The sequence below is a fragment of the Oncorhynchus masou genome, chromosome 32 (genome assembly GCF_036934945.1).
Source record: "Oncorhynchus masou masou isolate Uvic2021 chromosome 32, UVic_Omas_1.1, whole genome shotgun sequence".
Taxonomy (NCBI): Eukaryota; Metazoa; Chordata; class Actinopteri; order Salmoniformes; family Salmonidae; genus Oncorhynchus; species Oncorhynchus masou.
Genome location: NC_088243.1, coordinates 30,056,452 through 30,081,835, shown reverse-complemented (window position 1 = coordinate 30,081,835; position 25,384 = coordinate 30,056,452). Strand labels below are relative to the sequence as shown.

General features: G+C 41.6%; 2 protein-coding genes across 3 annotated transcripts in view; both read left to right on the top strand.

Moving 5' to 3' along the window:
- The window catches only part of LOC135525894 (signal-induced proliferation-associated 1-like protein 1), a 90,331-nt gene extending 84,735 nt beyond the window's left edge, over positions 1-5,596 (top strand). Inside the window, 5 exon segments of the mRNA XM_064953855.1 lie at positions 86-287; positions 1,393-1,536; positions 1,671-1,779; positions 2,041-2,119; positions 3,687-5,596. Of these exon segments, the coding sequence (XP_064809927.1) occupies positions 86-287; positions 1,393-1,536; positions 1,671-1,779; positions 2,041-2,119; positions 3,687-3,830 (678 nt within the window). The 3' untranslated portion in view covers positions 3,831-5,596.
- An 8,740-nt stretch (positions 5,597-14,336) lies between these two features.
- LOC135525892 (regulator of G-protein signaling 6-like) overlaps positions 14,337-25,384 on the top strand; it is a 62,235-nt gene continuing 51,187 nt past the window's right edge. For both annotated transcript variants that reach the window (XM_064953852.1, XM_064953851.1), the window contains exons 1-2: positions 14,337-14,653; positions 17,268-17,380. In XM_064953852.1, coding sequence (XP_064809924.1) covers positions 17,294-17,380 — 87 coding nt within the window. In that variant the 5' untranslated portion in view covers positions 14,337-14,653; positions 17,268-17,293. The remainder of the gene's footprint in view (positions 14,654-17,267; positions 17,381-25,384) is intronic.

The window sequence follows — 25,384 nt, the reverse complement described above, 5'->3', positions numbered from 1 at the left end:
TCAACATGCTAAAGGCTAAAGGCTGAGTTTATGGGGTCAATCAGCAGCCTCACATTGCTCCTCTCTCTCCCCTCACTCTCTCCAGCCCTCTTTCCCCGTCCCCCCTCCCAGCCGGCGCTCCTTGCAGAGGACCCTGTCAGATGAGAGCATCTACAGCGGGCAGCGGGAGCCCGCGTTCAGCGGGCACAGACAGACACCCAACGACCTGCTCTTCAGCTGCTCCACCATACCCCGCTCGCCCACCGCCCGCCACGCGCCACCCCGACAACCCTCACACAAGTCTCTGGGTTAGCCTCTGATTTTCCTGAAAGTAATCCTTGAGTAAAGCCAATGCCTGTTTATCCTACATGGGCTCCATCTAAAACTAGAGGAGCACAGTTTATCATAGTGTCGTAGTGAAGCTGCACTTCAGTAGTTTGGTGATAGATGGAAGACCGTGTTGCCCAACCGAGTCCTTTGTCCTTTGAATAATGTCTCTTCTGGTAAATTGGATACGTTGTAGTAACGTCGTTGTCTGGTAGACGGGATACTCTGTCTGTTCCTTCCTAACCTGCGTTTGCAGCTGCTGTTGCTAACTCAACGGCTAGGAGGTATCACTTCTGTAGTGAATAAGAGCTCAAAGTTCATACCATTCGCAACCAAAGCTCACGCTGATGTTGGCTTCATTCTGTAGTTATTATCTGAACCATTCTGACATCGGACCATCGTCCTCACGTCCTCGGAACAGGAGGTTATATTGTCGTCAAGGCTTTATATAGGAAGGGAGGAAAGGGGTGTGTTTCATAGTTTACAACCTATATCTCTTCACGTGGGCGGGCCACTGAGTCGGGCCTAATTCACTCTTGAAAACCCAAATCTCACATTTTAGAAGCTAAAATCACATTTCATCCCATCACAAATAATTTCATATTCAAACATTTAAATTGAACAACAATTCCATGTGAATCCGATAACTCTGATGTATAGACTTTCCACTGTAGAGTTTGTCATCTTGTCATTGATGAGAATGTCTGAGATGACAACCGAACTGACATCATATTCATAAAGTACCAGTGCATATGTTCAATTGGTCGGATTACCAGAATATAGTTCATTTCCCCCCACCTTCTGACGTTCCCAGAATCCCTATGTTAACCAAGGTGTTTGCAAATGTAACATCAGTAGGGTAGAGAGAGAAAAAAGGGGGGAAGAGGTATTTATGACGGTCATAAACCTACCCCCAGGCCAACGTCATGACAATAGACTGTATCAGTGTATACTTATGTCCTTAAGTATGGGTTACTCTAAACAAGTTATGTGTAATCTTTTACTATGTACTTTATTTGAAACCTGTCTCCACTTCCTCTGTTCTAATCTGCTGTCTCTCGTCCCCCCCGCTCCTCTTCCCTGCAGGTGATCTATGTGAGTCGTCCAGCCAGGACCAGGGGGGTAGGAGACAGCAGCTGGGGGACCCATGCCTCATGCCCCTGCCTAACTCTGGAGCTGACCGTGCTCTGGACTGGTCCAATCTGGTGGATGCTGCCAAGGCCTTTGAGGGTAGGCAAAGTAAGCTGGAGATTTACTATCTTTACCAACCAGAGGGTAGCAGTGCCCTGTCTCTTTCCTGTGTGTTGTCAATCTGAGCTGTAACTGAAGCTGTAACTGTTGTGTTTTTCTCTGTCTATCTTCAGTGCAGAGACTGTTATCCGTTAATGATGGGAGCACCAGCCCAGAGGTCACAGCCCCCAGCCCCCAGCAGGCCGAACCCCAGGCTTCCCCACAGAGAAACACCTCGCCTGGGTAAGACCCACTTACCTACTACATACCATGCACGTCCAGAGAATTCTGTAGACACAGGTAGGGCCTGGAGCTTATCCTAAAACTTGGGCCAGGTTTTTCCTGGCCAGGCAACATGATTATGAAAAACTCCTGGCCCTACTCCTAGGCTCTAAAGCTGTGGCTTGCTACACCTCTTGACTATTTTAAGCCAATATGCCCCAGGTCATGCTAGTCTTATTGTAGTTTAGAATATGGTAGTTAACAGTGTCCCCTGTCCCACAGTGAGAGCCCAGCTTGTCTGATGGAGAAGGTGAGCCAACTGGAATCCATGGTGAAGCTGCTGCAGGATGATCTAAAGAAGGTGAGACAAGAAACAACCAGGTCTTCAGCACCGGAAGCTAAGCCTTAGCCTAGCCATCTCTACTCTACTGTTCACTTCTTACTAAACCTGGTGCCCTTTCCCTAACAGTGGTTAGAACAGTAGAAAGACCAGTTGAAAGAGCAGCCTTCTCAGTGTGGAAAGGTCAAACAAGGGTGTAGTGTGGATCCAGTTCTCCATATATCAGTAGTGCCCATTCGGCACAGGTACTTACTACTCTGCCTTTTGGTTATAGCTGCCCTGTATACATCTCCTGAGGACAGTATTAGAGAGTAATGAGAGCCTCCCACTCCTAGCTGTGTTAATGATGACTCCCTGTGTGTGAGGACAGTACTAGAGAGTAATGAGAGCCTCCCACTCCTCTCTGTGTTAATTAGTGTGTTGCTGCCAACACACTGACATTGAGTGGCTGCTGCCAACAAACTGACACTGACTCAACTCCAGCCACTTTAATAATGGGAATTGAATGGGAAATGATGTAAATATATCACTAGCCATTTTAAACAATGCTACCTTATATAATGTTACTTACCCTACATTATTCATCTCATATGCATACGTATATACTGTACTCTATATCATCGACTGCATCCTTATGTAATACATGTATCACTAGCCACTTTAACTATGCCACTTTGTTTACATACTCATCTCATATGTATATACTGTACTCGATACCATCTACTGTATCTTGCCTATGCTGCTCTGTACCATCACTCATTCATATATCCTTATGTACATATTCTTTATCCCCTTACACTGTGTATAAGACAGTAGTTTAGGAATTGTTAGTTAGATTACTTGTTGGTTATTACTGCATTGTCGGAACTAGAAGCACAAGCATTTCGCTACACTCGCATTAACATCTGCTAACCATGTGTATGTGACAAATAAATTTGATTTGATTTGATTTTTATGACTCCCTGTGTGTGAGGACAGTACTAGAGAGTAATGAGAGCCTCCCACTCCTCGCTGTGTTAATGATGACTCCCTGTGTGTGAGGACAGTACTAGAGAATAATGAGAGCCTCCCACTCCTCTCTGTGTTAATTATGACTCCCTGTGTGTGAGGACAGTACTAGAGAGTAATGAGAGCCTCCCTCAACTCTCTGTGTTAATGATGACTCCCTGTGTGTGAGGACAATACTAGAGAGTAATGAGAGCCTCCCACTCCTCGCTGTGTTAATGATGACTCCCTGTGTGTGAGGACAGTACTAGAGAGTAATGAGAGCCTCCCACTCCTCTCTGTGTTAATTATGACTCCCTGTGTGTGAGGACAGTACTAGAGAGTAATGAGAGCCTCCCTCTCCTCTCTGTGTTAATGATGACTCCCTGTGTGTGAGGGCAGTACTAGAGAGTAATGAGAGCCTCCCACTCCTCGCTGTGTAAATGATGACTCCATGTGTGTGAGGACAGTACTAGAGAGTAATGAGAGCCTCCCACTCCTCGCTATGTAAATGATGACTCCCTGTGTGTGAGGACAGTACTAGAGAGTAATGAGAGCCTCCCACTCCTCGCTGTGTTAATGATGACTCCCTGTGTGTCCCCAGGAGAAGGATGCCAAAGTGTCCTTGCAAGCCCAGATACAGAGCCTGAGAGAGGACAACCAGCGGCTCCAGGAGGAGTCGTACAGCGCCTCGGCCAAGCTCAAGAAGTTCACAGAGTGGGTGTTCAACACCATCGACATGAACTGACTGATCCATGTGCTATTGAGAGGAACAGCTGAACACACGTGACCACAACACACTCAAACTCAAACTGATTCACACTATGGGGGCTCAGAACCACAAGACTTGCTTCTTTGATTTCTTCATTAGAACTGATATTCTGCTATTGACATGGACCGATTCACAGTGGATGTAAATGCTGTATGATCAACATGAACTGTTGATCCCATCATGATCGGCCATTATTCTTCAACACAGTGGATCTGTAGTACCACCACCACTAACGACTCAATGAGAGGTGTTTTAAAGGAGGAGATAGAGAGACAGAGATGACCAGCATGCAGTCCTTTCTTTAGGATTTGCTGGCACTATACTGTAATGTCCCTGCATGTCTGACAGAGATGTATTAACTTCCCTGGGCTATGCTGTGGAACCTTCTCATGTTGACCTTGTCCTTCAGATCCTGCTCCTTCATACTGTACTCCTCTCCACAGTGGAACAAATTGTCCATTGTAGGACAGTCGTGTGTTATTTAAGACAATCCCAGCAGGGAACAGTTCAGAAATGTGTGTTGCATTCAGTTCATACACATACTTTTACCTGTTTCTTAACAGGTTCACAGCACATTTAAGAGATTGCGAAAGTCCAAGTTGCATATTGAAGGTTTGAGTGACCAGCTGGTATTTTGTTAGCAATTTATGGAAAAACACGACGGGGCTGTCGCTTGTCCCCAAGAATTGAACTTGTCCCTTTCAGTACAATTCTAGAAAGGAAATGACAGGCAGTCTCTTGGCCTGTGTACTGTGTATTGGATATAGTTTAATATTAGTACTATTATGGTCGATGCCTCTCAGTGATGCCTCTCCCATTGATCCTCCATAAAGGGATGTAAAACATGTTATAGGGGGTTAAGTATACCTCACATACAGTACTGTACATGACTACAGCTAGTTAACTGATGAAAAGTACTTAACTTGCCACGTAAAAAAATATACAAATGAAATAATATGGGTGCCATAATGACGAGAATAAGCTTCAAAATTCTTCATCAACCAAAGCTGTTCAACAATTTCTTTTGTAAATATATATGAGCAGAAATGTTACCACTGCAAAACACCGTATATTGTTTTACCACTACACACTATGACTCTGTGGACTGGGCTCATTTCAGGAGGGTAAGATGGGCTTACTGGATACAGTAGTTCCAGAATGTACTATTGGTTATTATATAAAAACAACTGGACTGACTGGGTGGATGACTGGAAGACCAGGCGTACTGTTCAATTCACTTCTAACTGATGATACTGATTCTACTTGGTCTATTTCATTATTGGTATGGTCCCATCCTCGCCTGCCTGCTGTATTGGATCCACAGTGCCACCTAGTGATGATAACATGTCATTACATGGAAATACGTTCTATACCTGATCCACAGCATGTTACAAAGCCCCTGGTGCCACATGTATTTCATCCTGTTCTACTCTCTGTCGATGAAATCATGACATATAACGATTTTTATGTAAATCCTGAAATGCCAGCTACAGTCATCGAAGTCTATTAGTAAGTAACTTGGTAGACCCTCCACGGCTACAGTCAGTTGTACTATTAAAACCCCCACGCTTCCCCTTTGGTTCCCATTCTGTACAACCTGTATATATATATCAAAGGATTCTGACGCTCATCATAATTTGCACCTTCCTTCTTGACATGTATTACAGCATGTGATGGTGTTTCCTTTGAGCTGTGATGTGTAAAAATGTTTATATCTATTAAAGATATTTTGTTCAATTGTATCTTTGTAGTGATGCCTGCAGACCCAGATGCAGGTTTGGTATGTATGATGTAGCGACAGTACAGGCTTCCACTTAGCTTCCAGGAATCCTTATAGATTATTATTAGGTTCTAGATTATTACCTTTATTTACGTTTTCCCCCCCAGCAACAATGCATTGGTCTTATGAACAAAAAGCTACATGGAGTGTATGGAGTACAGTACACCCCATATCTTCCCTGTTGGAGCATGACAATAGAGGATAACCCACCGAGGTGTTACCAGGACTTGACAGTCCAGTGGCAGCCTCAGGAGTTTTATACAGGGAAGTAATTTGTGATATTGATAGTTTTAATATTGAACCAGGTTTTTCTTGCAAGAAACATATTTCTCATTGAGATTAACCTGGATAAATTAAGATTAGATACAAGGGGGAAAAAAACTAAAGGGACCATATTTTTTCATTTGTGAATCTACTGGCGAAAAATGTTCTCCCTGCTGAGTTCAGAGTTGTTGACTTCCCCAGATGTTCTCTCTAGGTCCTAGGACATGATTTAGAACACGCTGTACTGTACACAGATCAGAACCAGTCCCAGTTTACTGATCTTGTTGATTAATGCAGCGAGTCCAGAGAGGAGCAGAGAAGCAGAAGAGTTTGGGGACATCATATTTCACAAATTAAGAACTGTTTGGCCTTTACTGCTATAGCCCATAGAAACACATTGAATAAGCATTCATGGCAAAACAGACAGTCAAAACATAAATCATAAGGAATAAGGTTTTTAAGTGTCTGTCGTATACCGAAGAGATATAAGAACGCTCAGAAATGATTTATATATTGTTGACACATATCTAACCCTTGTTTTGGGGGCACAAAACTACTTCCATTCATATTCTTTTTCCTGTACCGGGTTCCCTTCAGATGAGTCCCATGACACTTGTGGGGGTCGTGGAACAAAAAGGAGTACACCATTGTGTTCGTGAGAGTCTCCCCTTTCCACTGATTATATTGTAGGCCAAACCGGATGCTATAGATGTTTTCGTGAAATGAAGCCCATACAAAAACAAATATATCTAGCTGAAACAGATGGATTTCGCTGGAGATCTTTTTATCATGTTAATTAAATGATGCACGAGCCTAGCCCGTCTTAATGGTACATTTGACTAATTTACAGTGCCTTCAGAATGTATTCAGACCCCTTGACTTTCCACATTTTGTTACTTTACAGCCTTATTCTAGAATTAATTGAATAGTTTTTTCCCCTCATCTACACATAATACCCCATAATGACAAAGCAAAAATAAGTTTAAAAAAATACAAATGTAATATCACATTTACATAAGTACTCAGACCCTTTAATTAGTACTTTGTTGAAGCACATTTGGCAGCGAATACATGGGGTATGAAGCTACAAGCTTGGCACACCTGTATTTGGGGAGATTCTCCCATTCAATCAAATTTCAATCAAATGCATTTATAAAGCCCTTCTTACATCAGCTGATGTCACAAAGTGTTGTACAGAAACCCAGCCTAAAACCCCAAACAGCATGCAATACAGGTGTAGAAGCACGGTGGCTAGGAAAAACTCCCTAGAAAGGCCGGAACCTAGGAAGAAACCTAGAGGGGAACCAGGCTATGAGGAGTGGCCAGTCCTCTTCTGGCTGTGTTGGGTGGAGATTATAACAGAACATTGGGACATAGAACTAGCATCTCTGTTTTGTCAGAGTTTAAAGTAGAACATTTGCCGCATTCCACTTCCTTATGTCTGAAACACAGGCTTCCAGGGAGAGCAATTTTAGGGCTTCACCATGTTTCATTGAAATGTGCAGCTGTGTGTGAAAGTTAACATAGCAGTGAAAGTTAACATTATGTTTCCGAATGACATCACCAAAACAGTAGTGGTCCTAAAACAGAGCCTTGAGGAACAAAATGTACGATTTGTCAGAGGACAAACCATCTACAGAGACACACTGATATCCTTCCGACAGATAAGATCTAAACCAGGCAGGAACTTGTCCGTGTTTGCCAATATGGGTTTCCAATCTCCAATCTCTCCAAAACAATGTGGTGATCGATGGTATCAAAAGCAACACTAAGGTCTAGGAGCACGAGGACAGATGCAGAGCCTCGGTCTGACGCCAGGTCATTTACCACCTTCACAAGTGCAGTCTCAGTGCTATTATGGGGTCTAAAACCAGACTGAAGCATTTTGTATACATTGTTTGTCTTCAGGACGACAGTGAGTTGCTGCGCAACAGCTTTTTAAAACATCTTTGAGAGGAATGGAAGATTCAATATAGGCCGATTAGTTTTTTTATATTTTCTGGGTCAAGGTTTGGCTTTTTCAGGAGAGGATTTATTACTGCCACTTTTAGTGAGTTTGGTACACATCCTGTGGATAGAGAGCCATTTATTATGTTCAACATAGGAGAGCCAAGCACAGGAATCAGCGCTTTCAGTAGTTTAGTTGGAATAGGTTCCAGTATGCAGCTTGAAGGTTTAGAGGCCATGATTATATCATCAATGTGTCAAGAGATATAGTATTAAAAAACGTGTGTCTCCCTTGATTCTATGTCCTGGCAGTGTTCTGCAGACTCAGGACAACTGAGCTTTGGAGGAATACACAGATTTAAAGAGGAGTCTGTAATTTGCTTTCTAATGATTGTGATCTTTTTGTCAAAGAAGTTCATGAATTCATCACTGCTGAAGTGAAAGCCATCCTCTCATGGGGAATGTTGCTTTTTAGTTAACTTTGCGACAGTATCAAAATTGTTGGATTGTTTTGGATTTTTCTTATTTTCCTCAATGAAGTTGGAAAAATAGGATGATTGAGCAGCAGTGAGGGCTCTTTCACTACTGCACGTTACTGTCTTTCCAAGCTAGTCGATAGACTTCCAGTTTGGTGTAACGCCATTTCCGTTCCAATTTTCTGTATACCAGAGAGCTAGTTTCTTATGACAAATGTTTTTTGTTTTTAGGGGTGCGACTGCATCTAGGGATTTACTCAAGGTTAAATGAAGTTCCTCAGTTAGGTGGTTAACTGATTTTGTACTCTGACATCCTTGGGTAAGCGGAGGGAGTCTGGGCATCTAGGAATCTTTTGATTGTTCGAGAATTTATAGCACGGCTTTTGATGACCCTTGGTTGGGGTCTGAGAAGATTATTTGTTGTGATTGCAAACATAATAAAATGGTGGTCTGATAGACCAGGATTATGAGGAAAAACATTAAGATCCACAACATGTATTCCATGGGACAAAACTAGGTCCTGTGGCAGTGAGTAGGTCTGGAGACATGTTGGACAAAACCCACTGAGTCGATGATGGGTCCGAAAGCCTTTTGGAGTGGGTCTGTGGACTTTTCCATGTGAATATTAAAGTCACCAAAAATGTGAATATTATCTTCCATGACTATAAGGTCTGATAGGAATTTGGGGAACTGTATATGGCCCAGGAGGCCTGTAAACAGTAGCTATAAAAAGGGATTGAGTAGGCTGCATAGATTACATGAATAGAAGCTCAAAAGATGAAAACGCAGTCGTTTTCTTTTTTGTAAATTGAAATTTGCTATCGTGAATCTTAGCAACACCTCCGCCTTTGCGGGATGCGCGGCGATATGGTCACTAGTGTAACCAGGAGGTGAGGCCTCATTTAACACAGTAAATTCATCAGGCTTAAACCATGTTTCAGTCAGGCCAGTCACATCAAGATTATGATCAGTGATTAGTTCATTGACTATACCTGCCTTGGAAGTGAGGGATTAACATTAAGTAGCCCTATTTTGAGATGTGAGATATCACAATCTCTTTCAATAATGACAGGAATGTAGGTCTTATTCCAGTGAGATTTCTAAGACGAAAACGCCATGTTTAGTTTTGCCCGACCTCGAGGCACATACACGGTCTCAATGGGGATAGCTGAGCTGGCTACACTGACTGAGCTAGTGGCAGACTCCACTAAACAAGCAGGCTGGCTAACAGCCTGCTGCCTGGCCTGCACACTATCTTCCATTCTTCTCTGCAGATCATGTCAAGCTCTGTCAGGTTGGATGGGGAGCACAGAACCATCGGGTTCTTGGTCACCTCCCCGACCAAAGCCCTAGGAAGAGTCTTGGTGGTTCAAAACTTCTTCCATTTAAGAATGATGGAGGCCACTGTGTTCTTGGGGACCTTCAATGCTGCAGAAATAGTTTGTTACCCTTCCTCAGATCAGTGCCTCGTCACAATCCTGTATCGGAGTTCTACGGACGATTCCTTCGACCTCATGGTTTGGTTTTTGCTCTGACATGCACTGTCAAATGTAGACAGAAGTGAAAGGTGTGTTCCTTTCCAAATCATGTCCAATCAATTGAATTTACCACAGGTGGACTCCAATCAAGTTGTAGAAACATCTCAAGGATGATCAATGGAAACAGGGTGCACCTGAGGTCAATTTCAATTTTGGAAAAAGTCAAGGGGTCTGAATACTTTTGGAAGGCACTGTAAGTGGGAGATGTTTCAGTTTTACAGGTCACGGCCATAATGCAACACTGTGTGGGGGATTATCATATTGCCATATTACTGTGGTTTATGTTTTACTGTAAGCACTCCAACAAATCAAGTGTTATTCGTCACATGCTTCGTAAATGTGGTGTCGACTAACAGTGAAATTCTTACTTCCCAACAATGCAGAGAGAACGAAAATAGAGAAATAATAGAAAAGTAAAACACGTAATAATATATTAATATATTAATAATATAATAATATATTAATAATAATATGAATCACAGCACAGTGGAAAAATATATGGCAAATAGAAATCCAAAATGGATGGTGTTGAAAGATAGATGGGAGGGGTTGAATGGAGCTGAAGGGTGGGACTAATAACAAGATAACCAATGTAAAACATACAGGGTCTGTAAAATGTATATAGGTTCAGAAATGTTGTCAAATAACAGTTACAAATAGAATGGATGGATATCAGAAATAGAGGAAGGACTAAAAACAAACTAAATATAACGATTGTAAAATAGATTGTCTGTAAAATGTGTATAAGATATATAAACTGAAGGTAGAAGCCTAAGTGTTATTGTTTATTAGTTTACGCCAATTGGGGGAGGGCTGGTAGGGTTTGCGGGGAATAATTAAGGTATATATTTTTTTAAAGTATGTATATATAGGTACGTGTATGTATATATGTGTATATGTATGCATATGTGTATGTATATGGATATATTTACAAAAATATATATATGGGGGATTTGAAATGATGCAGACAATTACATTTATGCAAGCAACAATCTTTCCACAATATTAAGCTGATCCACCCCTTAAAAATATATATATATATATATATATATAATATTAATAATAAATACAACAACGCGTAACAATAACTTTGCTATATACACAGGCTACCAGTACCGAGTCGATGTGCAGGGGTACGAGGTCATTAAGGTAGATATGTACATATAACTAGGAATAAAGTGACAGACAATAAACAGCAGCTGCACTGAGTGTGATGAGTCAATCAAGTGACAGACAATAAACAGTAGCTGCACTGAGTGTGATGAGTCAATCAAGTGACAGACAATAAACAGCAGCTGCACTGAGTGTGATGAGTCAATCAAGTGACAGACAATAAACAGCAGCTGCACTGAGTGTGATGAGTCAATCAAGTGACAGACAATAAACAGCAGCTGCACTGAGTGTGATGAGTCAATCAAGTGACAGACAATAAACAGTAGCTGCACTGAGTGTGATGAGTCAATCAAGTGACAGACAATAAACAGTATCTGCACTGAGTGTGATGAGTCAATCAAGTGAGTGCGAAAAGGATCAATGAAGATAGTCCTGGTAGCTATTTGGTTAACTATTTAAGTAACTATTTAGCCACCTTATGGCTTGGGGGTAAAAGCTGTTCAGGGTCCTGTTGGTTCCAGACTTGGTGTATCGGTACCGCTTGCCGTGCAGTAGCAGAGAGAACAGTCTATGACTTGGGTGGCTGGAGCCTTTGACAATTTTTAGGGGATCTGAGTGCCCATGCCAAAACATTTCAGCCTCCTGAGACTGACGAGACCTTCTCGTGCCCTCTTCGCGACTGTGTTTGTGTTTGTGGACCATGAAGCTTTCAACCTGTTCCACTACAGCCCCATTGATGTGGATGGGGGTGTGCTCTATCAGCTCCTTTGTCTTGCTGACGTTGAGGGAGATGTTGTTGTCCTGGTACCAGACTGCCAGGTCTCTGACCTCCTCCCTATAAGCTGTCTTATCATCGTTGGTGATCAGGCCTATCACCATTGTGTCGTCACCAAACGTCATGATGGTGTTTAAGTCATGCATGGCCACGCAGTCCTGGGTGAACAGGAAGTACAGGAGGGGACTAAGCACCCCTGAGGGGCCCCCGTGTTGAGCATGGGTCAGCATGGCGACTGTGTTGAGGCCTACCCTCACCACCTGGGGACGGCCCAGCAGGAAGTCCAGGATCTAATTGGAGAGGGAGGTGTTCAGTACCAGAGTCCTTAGCTGAGTGATGAGGGCACTATGGTGTTGAACGCTGAGCTGTAGTCATTGAACAGCAAGTATTCTCACATAGGTGTTCCTCTTGTCCATGTGGGAAAGGGCAGTGTGGAGTGCAATAGTGATTGCATCACCTGTGGATCTGTTGGGGCCGGTATGTGAATTGGTGTGGGTCCAGGGTGTCTGGGATGATGGTGTTGATGTGAGCCATGACCAGCCTTTCAAAACATTTCTAGGCTACAGATGTGAGTGCTAAGGAGCGATAGTAATTTAAACAGCTTTCCTTAGGGTTCTTGGGCACAGGGACTATGGTGGTCTGCTTGAAACATGTAGTTATTACAGACTGGGTCAAGGAGAGGTTGATAATGTCAGTGAAGACACTTGCCAGCTGGTCACAAAGGTTAATTAAGGTTATTGTCATTACATCTCAGCCCCAACGGAGAGAATGTGCAATGTAAGCCCTCTGGGTTTGCTTTTCCTTCTACAGTTAATAATAGGCATGCCACTTGCAGTCTGACATAACTGTTTCACCAACATACAACAGCACTGATTACCTGACCGGTTTGCTTGTGTCTGTGAGCTTGTTTTCACACATTCAGATTTCTTTCTGATGATCTGAATTGTATCTAAAGTAGAAATGCTCTCTTTGACGGAGGTTTATCTGATAGAAGCAGAATGTATGCTTTATGTTTCAGAGTTCAGATGTGTCCTTGGTTTCAGTCAGCATATGGAGTTCTTGGCTACAAAGAGAAGGTGTTAGTGTCACACCCTGATCTGTTTCACCTGTCCTTGTGCTTGTCTCCACCCCCTTCCAGGTGTCGCCCATCTTCCCCACAAATCCCCTGGGTATTTATACCTGTGTTTTCTGGCCTGTCTGTGCCAGTTTGTCTTCTTTGCCAAGTCAACCAGCAGTTTTCACTCAGCTCCTGGTTTTCCCCAGTCTCTCTTTTTCTCATCCTCCTGGTTTTGACCCTTGCCTGTCCTGACTCTGAGCCCTCCTGCCTGACCCCTCAGCCTGCCCCTGACCTTGAGCCTGCCTGCCGACCTGTACCGTTTTGGACTCTGCCCTGGCTATGAACGCTTGCCTGTCCCCGACCTGCCTTTTGTCTATCCCTTGGATTATAATAAATACCAGAGCTCAAACCACCTGCCTCCTGTGTCTGCATCTGGGTCTCGCCTTGTGTCGTGATAATTAGAGAGGAACGACAGGCAGAATTAGAGTAGACCACCAAACCCAGCCTAGAACACGCTGTCCAGTGTGCTGAAAGAGATGGGGGTGGGCACACACACACACACACACACACACACACACACACACACACACACACACACACACACACACACACACACACACACACACACACACACACACACACATGGAGTGAGGATAAAAGCTGCAATACAAGTACTGTTTATATTCATATATGTAACCGGTTAACTGCTTCTGTGAAAAGTATTTGTGTGTGTGTGCATGCATTCACAAATTGGCCATGCAATGTATTTCTGTGAGAATATTCCTCGGGGGACTTCTGGATCTAATTTATAGGATTTAAAAAATGCTTTGACTGTTTTGGTTCACTATTTAAGCTTGAATGGTCCTGGAGAGAGGAGAAGAGAGTGTGAGAGAGGGGGATGGGGTGGGATGAGGGCAGTCTTTTGCCATCCTGGACAAGCACATGTTTTGATAGCATGTTGATGAAAATTTGAGAATAACTACAGTGCAGGATACATGTCAGTTTATTAAGTGGCTGAAGTCTTAGATCAGACCGTTTAAAAACCGGTAGCCTTTGACTTGTACATTCATTTATGTGTGGTCTTGTATAGAATATGGGCTTTCAATTAAATGTTAATGAAAATGTGGATTAACAACCTATACATTTAATTCTCTCCATTATCTCTCCATCTCTATTCCTCTAAGAGCTTATTTCACATTCACTCTGTACAGTCAAAGTGTAACTTGGCCTTTATTACAATTTCAGTGTCCTCTTAATGGAATGATTCTTATTTTCAGCATCAGTGGGCGCTGCTGCAGTGTGTACCGCTCTCTCTGCTCCCCAGCATCCAAAGCTCTCTCACTCCATCTCATCTCTTCTCTCTCAACCATTCTCTCACTCGGGCTTTCTCTTTTCTGTCTTTCTCTCCTCCCTCTCTTTTTCACTTCATCTTCTCTTCCTCCGTCCCTCCCCCTTTCCAAACTCGATCTGCCTCTCTAATTCTCTCTCCCTCTCCCTCCCTCACACACACAGACACACACACACAGGAAGAGAGGAGCACACTTTGGAGGCGAGGATCCCTCTGACTGACTGCTCCGCTCCACTCCGTGCTCCCTCCCATGGCAGGCAGAGGACTGGAGAAGAGGAGGAATAGAGGAATACTGCAGTGACCAACCAGCTGCTCTCGCTCTCTCCCTCTCTCTCCCTCTCTCTCTCTCTCTCTCTCCCTCTCGCGGCTCCACTGCTTTCATCCCCTCTTTTTTTCTTTTTTTCTCCCCCCCCTGCCAATTATATCATGAACCTGTCTGCTGCTTGTTGATAAGGACAGCAAAACAGGGAGCAGTGGACAAGGCATTATTTTGTTGCTAAGGTAATGAATGAATGCTTCATTAGTTGGGAGATGTCAGGAGCATTGTATTGGCAGGCTGGTGTGGGTGAGGGGGATTGGCTGTGCATGATCAACTGCATGTCTGTTTTGTGCCTGTTGTACATCAACTCTTCCCCACAGCTCAGAGTCTCCTGTTGAGGCTATAGGATTAGATGGTGAGTGTCAATGGTTTGTTAATCGGTTTGTTTTTGAGGGAATGCAGGAGTTATTTGATATATTGTCCAGCGGTGTGCTGATCTGCTTGTTGTGGTTCTGGGGCTGTCTCTGTCTGTGAGCATGGAGATGTCAGTGTCTGTATGTCAGTGCCTGTGTTCCATCCGGTTAACTCTAACACAGACATCTAAGGGACTGGTGTTCTGTGAGGTTAGATTTGCATGCTTGTAGGTGTCATATAATTCATACAGACTGTCAAATAGTAGGAGAAATTGATCAAATGATATGATGTTAACTTAGTTTATGAACTCCTGGTTACTTAGACGTGCTGCTAATCAATGTGGGCTGCAGACAGCTCCTCTATCCATCATCATGGTGGCAATAACAACACTGGATCAGAAGGGGCTTGATAGTACCATCATGTGCATGATTACTGCCTCCTGCTCCATGGCATAATGATCTTTGTGTGCTCAACAGTTGAAATCATTGCTATGAGATACTCAACACAAACGTGCGTGTCTAGTGCTGTGCAGCTAGTCACCTATTGAAGGTATTCAATCTCTTTCCGATTCTCTCACCATTATAGTCTGTTTGTTGTGGATTACAATGCAGCAAGTGGCCACACTTCAAGACACAATTATGTAATTGTACTGAAACTCACTCACCAGTGGCTGCTCTCAGACAAAATGTTGTTTTACTGATTCATGCCCTGTATGAACATTTCATTTCATGTCATTTTGTAAAGCATGCACCCTGCTGTTTCAGAATGTAGTGTTTTCTTACACACAGTGTATCCTCCCTTCAGATAAACCACAATAACCTATGAGACTTTCCAGTAGTGGAACACAAATAGTTATTCAAATGAAAAGCCCAGTCAGGCATATGATAAGGCTTTTTATATATTTAAAACTGTTCCTGGAAGCTTTATCCTCTGTCTGTTCTATGTAGGGCTACTCCAAAATTATGAATGTGTCAAATGATGTAATCCTCTCTTTTTCGCTGCCTGATGGATGATTACAAATGCTTATACCAATCTGATGCACACTACAACTCAACTGGAGGTGGATACGATTGTAGCCTTTTGAAGTTATGAAAATCATTAGTTAAACAGAATGAATCATCCCGTAGAGAGGGAGGGAGAGAGGGAGCTGTAGTGGGATGGATATTGAATGGAGGTCATGTATAATCGCTTACGGTAGAATTTTAATCCTTACATCATGAGAGTACACAGGACTGGCAAGTCTGATCTAAGGTGAAGCACACTGTGTGGCTCATGGTGTCTTAGCCATGCAAATGGTCAAGGTTTTAACTATAGTAGCCTTGTGTATTCAGCGATATGCTTATTGCACATCGCCTACATTTTACAGTTACATTTTAGTCATTTAACAGACGTTCTTATCCAGAACGACGATTCATCTTAAGACCGCTAGGTGAGACAACTACATATCACAGTCGTAATAAGAACATTTTTCCTCAATAAAGAAGTTATCAGCAAAGTCAGCGCTGATATGCACAACACACTATCTACCTATTATCATTCCTATTCACAGTTTCCGACTCATTAATGTCCTGGACACCATTGAGTATCTACAGCTAATCAGTGGAAGGCTGTGCAATGCCGGATTATATATTATTGTTGCAAGGGAATTCTGACACTTTGACTTACAGGCTTGACATTTTTCTTGGCTTAGTTAGCTAGTTCATTTTCACTTCACTGTGCTGCATTACTGCCAAGGCTTTGTTATCAGGCTGTATTTTGAGAGCTGTTGTCACCTGAGAGAAGAGCAAATTATTATAATTGTTTTTTCTTCACATTTTCTTTCTTCATCATTATTGATGGCTTATTGGCACCTTCATGTGTGTGTAAAATATTACTGTTCTCAGATGTTTTTATTCATAGACATTTATTTCAATTATAATGTGTTTTCTAGCTAAAATGGAATGTTCATATCCTGTATATTTGACTGTGATATTTGGTTGTCTCACCGAGCCAGCTTAAGATGAATGCATTTACTGTATGTTGCTCCAGATAAGAGCATCTGCTAAATTAAAAAAATGTCAAATGTTTTAAATACAGATCTCATATGACTGTTTTGAATTATATAAAAACAAATATATATAATGTATGATTTTAATATTTCTTTATAAAAATGTTGTTATTTGTTACATTTGACTGTGTAAAACCTAGCAGTACTACTTGTTTCTCTGTTAAACAAAAGCTAATTTACCAACATTTCTGAAAATGGATATACAGTGTTTTGGAATGAAACTCTTCAAATATATCTGAACCAAGTGAAAGCATTGCTGTGAGGAACTATCAAAAATGGTCTATTTGGGCAACCTGAATAAATGAATATATACAGTATGATGAATAGTTTTTGACAGTGATGTTGGTCCTCTCCTCTTACTCCCCTCTGCTTCCTGTCTCTCTATGCCCATGCAGCCTCCTGAGCCTAGGACACAGCAGGCATGGCGGAGGCATCCAGAGACCTGGGACAACAGGGTGTGGGGACAACAGATCCTGAGGACTCTCCCAACATGATAGTTTATAGAAAGGTATGTGTTTCTCTGACAGCCCATATGACATGGTATAGGACAATTTTATAATTTACAAGAAGGTGCAGACTTTATAAGTAAGCACCCAATGTAGGTATCCATTGAAGACATGGAGCGATATCATTTGCCTGTTTCTGATGCAGGTACAGTTGGTACAGTAATGAATCTCACAGTGGTTCCTGACACCTCTCTCCCAATGTCTAGAACAGCTAAATCTCAATGTCTAGAACAGCTAAATCTCAATGTCTAGAACAGCTAAATCTCAATGTCTGAACCATATAAATATGACAGGAAGAGCCACATCCAATGGCAGGTAATGGAACATGTTCTAAACCCTCTCTCTGTGGGTTTAGAACTCTGTGGGTTTAGAACTCTGTGGGTTTAGACACAGTCAACTGACGGGACCCACAATGGCCACAATAACCAATAACAACAATAACAACCCGGCAGACTGTTTGCACTCTGCAGCCCACTGAAGTTTTAATAAGCTCTCCATCTGTTTGGGTTTGGGAGAGAAAAGTATTTTATGTGTCAAGAGTAATTATACAATCCCTAAGGCACTTGAGTCTCAATGCCTGTCATTTGATTGGAGAGGAGAGAAGAGGAGAGGATGAGCTGCACCATGGGTAATGATGTAGTGTGGGACTCAGAGGAAGTAGCTGTTCCTCCAGGGTTGGGCTTGTCTGCTCTCTCTGGAGCCACTCGGCACAGGCAAGCCCATTCAAAAACCTGTCCCAATGTGCTGATGATGGAAAAACTAAAGCAAAGTGTTGACAGATCCAATTCCATTCTGTTATTTTTGTCATTTTTGCTAATGACTATGTAAGAGTGGGGAGAGAGAAACAAATTATTTGATAAAAGAAATGGAGTCAGTAGGGGATGGATGATGACATGGTTCAAGAAAACATTTTTCACTGATTGAAGTTCTCCCAGCATGATTATAATGATAATGAAGAGTTGACATGATCCTGTGCCTTGTTCAGTGCTGAAATACAGTTCCTAGAATGACCACTTAGCCCTCAAGCCTCCACTTCTCCTATCCACCTGAATGAGTAGTCAGAACATTAGCAGGTTTAATATGGTTTAATGTGGTCACACGCCTTACAGAGATGTTGGACATTGGCTCTACATGTCAGACACGACACAATCAAATGAAGATTGAAGCAAATGGAGACATCTTTAGCTCCTAGAGTACGGCATCTACAGATGTGGGATCTTAATTTGATCACCATATTGCAGGAGAACTTTTCTACAATGTAGGACATACCTTGTAGTGTATTTGGGGTTTAAAAAGACTTCTGAAGTTTGTAATTTCCACTTTGAAATTTCAGACAGGATTTCCCTTAATAAAAAGGCATCAAACCGTATAAAAATGCCCATTATTTATAATCTACACAATTCACATTTCCTGTTGCTGCAGGCTTATTTTCCAGCTGTATCAAACTAACTCATATTAAGGTCCACAATCTGTAGCTGTCTGACACACTTCACTCTCATAAATATTCACCCTCCATAGATTGCAGATGGCTTTTCCAGCCTCTGATTGTTCCTGGCTGATGTATTCTGATTCAGACACTAAATTGCTGCCTGGCCTGAGGGCTGCCAGTGCTTCCCGATGAGGGCCTCAGTAATCACATGTTTGTATGAATGTATTTTTCATGCTCCTTATTCAGCTCCCTTTGAGCTGCAGGTATTCTGCTCTGATAACAGGTGTCCTATTGCCTACTGATGCTATAGAAATGGACTTTGTGAGTGTACATGGAAATGCTTTTGAATGTTTTATTGAAAGTTGTTTTTCCAGGATCTTACATGCTTTGAAAGGGGCTGTCATGTTGTGGAACACCACCCGGGCTGTGCCATTGATTATATGTTACTGTGGACACTGTAAGCGTTTTAAAACGTAATTCCTCTATCCATTCTACGACTTGAAGCATTATGTTCTGACAGGTAGCTTATGCTACACAAGTCCTGCTGCTTTGGTTGAACAGGTATACTCATGTTTTAATCACCAACAACAACAACAGTAGTCAGATGATTATTGTGGAGTAGCAGATTTACAGGGATATTACTTGAAGTGCCTTCAAAAGGTATTCACACCTCTTGACTCTTTCCACATTTTGTTGTCTTACTGCCTGAATTTAAAATGGATTAAAATGAGCTTTATGTCAGTGGTCTACACACAATACCCAATAATGTCAAAGTGGAATAACAAAAATTGAAAAGCTGAAATATCTTGAGTCGATAAGTATTCAAACCCTGTTATTTTTTTATTTCACCTTTATTTATCCAGGTAGGCTAGATGAGAACAAGTTCTCATTTACAACTACGACCTGGCCAAGATAAAGCAAAGCAGTGCAACACAAACAACAACACAGAGTTACACATGGAATAAACAAACATACAGTCAATAATTCAAGAGAAAAGTCTATATACAGTGTGTGCAAATGAGGTATGATAGGGGAGTTAAGGCAATAAATAGGCCACAGTGGCAAACTGTTCAGGAGTAAACATTTGCTTAACAAGTCACATAATAAGTTGCACGGACTTGAATATCCCTTTGATCATGGTGAGATGTGGCCAGTGGTGACTTTAAAACAGTTACAGAGTTTAATGTCTGTTGTAGGAGAAAACTGAGGTTGGATCAAAAAACATTGTAGTTACTCCACAATGCTAACCTAATTGACGGAGTGAAAAGAAGGAAGCCTGTACAGAATAAAAAATGTGTTTAAACATAGTGGTGGCTGCATCTTGTTATAGGTATGCTTGTAATTATTAAGGACTGTGGAGTTTTTCAGGATAAAAAATAAATGGAATGGCGATAAGCACCGGCAAACTCCTAGAGGAAAACCTGGTTCAGTCTTCAGCAGGACAATAACATAAAACACAAGGCCAAATCTACACTGGAGTTGCTTACCAAGGCTGAGTTAAAGTTTTGACTTAAATCTGCTTGAAAATATATGGCAAGACCTTACAATGGTTGTCTAGCAATGATCAACAACCAATTTGACAGATTTTGAAGAATTCTGTAAAGAATAATGGGAAAGTGTTCTTAGAGACTTACACAGAAAGACTTTGACAGATGTAATCACTGCCAAAGGTGATTAGACACTGACTCATGGGGTTGAATACTTATCTAATCAAGATATATTCATGTTATATTTTTTATATATACAGTACCAGCCAAAAGTTTGGACACACCTACCCATTCCAGGGTTTTTCTTTATTTTTGCAATGTTATACATTGTAGAATAATAGTGAAGACATCAAAATGATGAAGTAACACATGGAATCATGTAGTAGCCAAAAAAGTATTAAACAAATAAAATATATTTGATATTTATTATTCTTCAAAGTAGCCAACCTTTGCCTTGATGACAGCTTTGCAAACTATTGGCATTCTCTCAACCAGCTTCACGAAGTAATCGCCGGGAATGCTTTTCAATTAACATTTGTGACTTGTTAAACGTTAATTTGTGGAATTTCGTTCCTTCTTAATTTGTTTAAGTTGTGTTGTGACAAGGTAGGGTTGGTATACAGAAAATAGCCCTATTTGGTAAAAGACCAAGTCCATATTATGAGAAGAACAGCTCAAATAAGCAAAGAGAAGCGACAGTCCATCATTATTTTAAGACATGAAGGTCCGTCAATCTGGACAATGTCAAGAACTTTTAAAGTTTATTCAAGTGCAGTCGCAAAAACCATCAAGCGCTATGATGAAACTGTCTCTCATGAGGACCGCCACAGGAAAGGAAGACCCAGAGTTACCGCTGCTGTAGAGGATAAGTTCATTAGAGTTACCAGCCTCGGAAATTGCAGCCCTAATAAATGCTTCACAGAGTTTAAGTAACAGACACATCTCAACATCAACTGTTCAGAGGAGATTGCATGAATCAGGCCTTAATGGTCAAATTTCTGCAAAGAAACCACTAAAGGACACCAATAATAAGAAGAGACTTGCTTGGGCCAAGAAACACAAGCAATGGACATTAGATCCCTGGAAATCTGTCCTTTGGTCTGATTAGTCCAAATTTGAGATTTTTGGTTCTAACCACCGTGTCTTAGTGAGACGCGGAGTAGGTGAACGGATGATCTCTGCATGTGTGGTTCTCACCGTGAAGCATGGAGGAGGAGATGTGATGGTGTGGGGTGCTTTGCTGGTTACACTGTCAATTATTTATTTAGAATTCAAGGCACACTTAACTAGCATGGCTACCACGGCATTCTGCAGTGATTCTGGTTTGCGCTTAGTGGGACTATCATTTGTTTTTCAACAGGACAATGACCCAACACACCTCCAGGCTATGTAAGGGCTGTTTGACCAAGCAGAAGAGTGATGGAGTACTGCATCAGATGACCTGGCCTTCACAATCACCCAACCTCAACCCAATTGAGATGGTTTGGGATGAGTTGCACGAAAAGCAACCAACAAGTGCTCAGCATATTTGGGAACTCCTTCAAGACTGTTGGGAAAACATTCCAGGTGAAGCTGGTTGAGAGAATGCCAAGAGTGTGCAAAGCTGTCATCAAGGCAAAGTGTGGCTCCTTTGAAGAATCTAAAATATTAAATATAAATATTAAATATATTTATATTTGTTTAACACTTTTTTGATTATTACATGATTCTGTATGTGTTATTTTATAGTTTTGATGTCTTCACTTATTCTACAATGTTGAAAATAGTATAAATAAAGAAAAACCCTTGAATGGGTAGGTGTGTCTAAACTTTTGACTGGTACTGTATATATTTTTAAAAACACTTTATGAATGCACTGTACAGTATATATATATATATATGGGAGAGAGGGGTAAGTTGAGCCAAAGGATTAGTTGAGCCATCCCTTGTTTCTAGGAAACCATACACAACATTTATAATGGAGTCTGTGAAGGGAGAAACCATACACAACATTTATAATGGAGTCTGTGAAGGAAGAAACCATACACAACATTTATAATGGAGTCTGTGAAGGAAGAAACCATACACAACATTTAGAATGGAGTCTGTGAAGGAAGAAACCATACACAACATTTATAATGGAGTCTGTGAAGGAAGAAACCATACACAACATTTAGAATGGAGTCTGTGAAGGAAGAAACCATACACAACATTTATAATGGAGTCTGTGAAGGAAGAAACCATACACAACATTTATAATGGAGTCTGTGAAGGAAGAAACCATACACAACATTTATAATGGGGTCTGTGAAGGAAGAAACCACACACAACATTTAGAATGGGGTCTGTGAAGGAAGAAACCACACACAACATTTATAATGGAGTCTGTGAAGGAAGAAACCATACACAACATTTATAATGGAGTCTGTGAATGAAGAAACCATACACAACATTTATAATGGAGTCTGTGAAGGAAGAAACCATACACAACATTTAGAATGGAGTCTGTGAAGGAAGAAACCATACACAACATTTATAATGGAGTCTGTGAAGGAAGAAACCATACACAACATTTATAATGGAGTCTGTGAATGAAGAAACCATACACAACATTTAGAATGGAGTCTGTGAAGGAAGAAACCATACACAACATTTATAATGGGGTCTGTGAAGGAAGAAACCACACACAACATTTAGAATGGAGTCTGTGAAGGAAGAAACCACATGGAAAAAGCGGTAAGCAAGTTAGGTCCCAGAAAAGGATTTTCACCAAGTCAAATTAATTTAATGTGTTGTAGGTTTCAAGATACTTGTATCTAAATCAAATTAGATAGCTTTAAGAGTGTTTTATACATCAGTTGTGGTCTCTATAAGCTGCAATATGAGGTTCTTAACCTAGAATGTAAGTGTATCCTGGTAGTTGTGTGGGCTAATATAGTCAAAATGTTTGCCCTCTGGTAAGTTGAGCCAATTGCCATAGAGAAAGTAGCTAATTGCCATCATACCCCATACAAAGATGATTACATTTAGTCAGTTTTATGCGTAATATGCATCATATTTTTGCAATGTGTCATGCATATTATACATTTTGAATTTTTTATTGTTACAGAGCAGACATCTTAATGCCCTGTGTATACAAATGTAAAACAAGGAGCCTAGCCCCGCTTGAGATTCTTGAGAGAGAAGCCAAGGAAGTGAGAGAAGAGAAGAAGTCCATTCGAGCAGCAGCAATGTATGACCTTTTTTTATGAATGACACTGAAGAAGTACGTTGACAAGAAAGAAAACGAACATGTACCTGTGCGAAAGCAAAAGCAAAGCTATGATAGAGTAGCAGAGGCAGTCTGAGATGCTAAAGATATCAAGAGTCTCGTAGACTAGACAGACAGACATGATTGATTTCTTTGAATCTTACAAGATCTCTGAATTTCTGTGTTTCCGATAGTGGTACAACACCACAGACTCCTTTCTATCACTGACTTTCTGTATGTCCAATGCTTCATATCTCTAATTCCTCTATCTTTGATTCTATGTGTGTGTGATGCTGAGTATGTGTGATGCTGAGGTATGTGTGATGCTGGGTATGTGATGTGTGATGCAGTGTTGAGGTTGAGGTGGCGGTGTACTCTAGCCCAGCTGCTCTGCATTTGAATGGCCCTCTGGGCAGGCAGCCTGGTGTAGTCAGTGTGAGATGGTGCTGAGGGAGGACCAGATGGTTATCAATATGCTCTGCTGCCGTCGTCCCCTAGGCCTGGTCACACTTCAGCCGGAAGAAATGCATTATCCTAATGCAAAGAACAACGGCCAGTCACAGTATAGCCCACTGATGGTACGGTATGAAAACATCATGCAGAGTTTTCACCCCAGTCTCTGTAGCTGTGAAGCTGTAATTGGTAGGACTATGTATTGACTTCAGGGCCGTGTTTAAGACTTTCTTTGGTTGAGAGCGAATTGCAATAATATTAACCTGGATGTGCAGTTCGACAAAACTGACTGTGAATTTACCCATTACAGAAACCCTGACTACACAGAAAGTGAAGAATGTCTAGTGTCTATCCTGAATGTCTATCCTGTCTAGTCTTGGCAGCGCTGTATTGTGTCTTATAAACTGCGTGGTTCAAGCCCTGAATGCTGATTGGCTGACAGCCGTGGTATACCACTGGTCTGATAAAACATTTATTTTTACTGCTCTAATTACATTGGTAACCAGTAGAATAGCAATAAGGCACCTCGGGGGTTGTGGTATATGGCCAATATACCACAGCTAAGGGCTGTATCCAGGCACTCTGCGATGTGTCGTGCTTAAGAACAGCCCTTAGCCGTGGTATATTGGCCATATACCACACCTCCTTGGGCTTATTGTTGAATTGTTCAATGTAGTTTTCTCTCAGAGAGGAATTGTTGAAGCAAAACAATGCCATAACTGTGGCACACCTTATTGCTGCAAGACCTCTGTGAGAGAGCTCAATATGTAATGCATGCACACACACGTACACACGTACACACACACACCTGTCCTGCTTAATGGCTTAATACCCGTTGTGTGTGTTTTGTCTTGCTTTGTATGGCATGTTTAAGGCAATACATGGAGGACAAATTAATGCAAGTGGCGGGAGCTGTGTGAAAACCAGCCTGTGACAAGGATCTCTGCTGTGCTGGAAAATGCAATTATTAATAGACTATTAATAGACAAGTCAGATCTCCAGTCCCCAGGACAAATGTGTCTCCCCCTCATTATTCTGTGACTCTGCTCTAACTCTGGGTTCTTCTCTGTGGCAGTGGCTTGCTGTATACACAACTATTGTTGTCCGGGGACTCATGAGATGCTTTCTCTCTGCCTAAAGAGAATCAAGTGTTGGTTCTGTGTTTCATGTTTGTTACCCCATTTGTACCCCATTTGTACCTGAAGTGTGAGTGTATAGCTGTGCTCTGCATGGTCTTATAAACGTCCAATAGAGATGTTTCTTGAACAATTGTTAGTGTGTTAATATTGATCTTGAGGGACTAATGCTTAAATGAGTCCCACAGAGGCCTAGTTGATGAGTCAATTCAGCACCCTGCCTAAAGTTATTGTTCCAACACAACACAAAGTACACTGTGTGTAATTTTTAA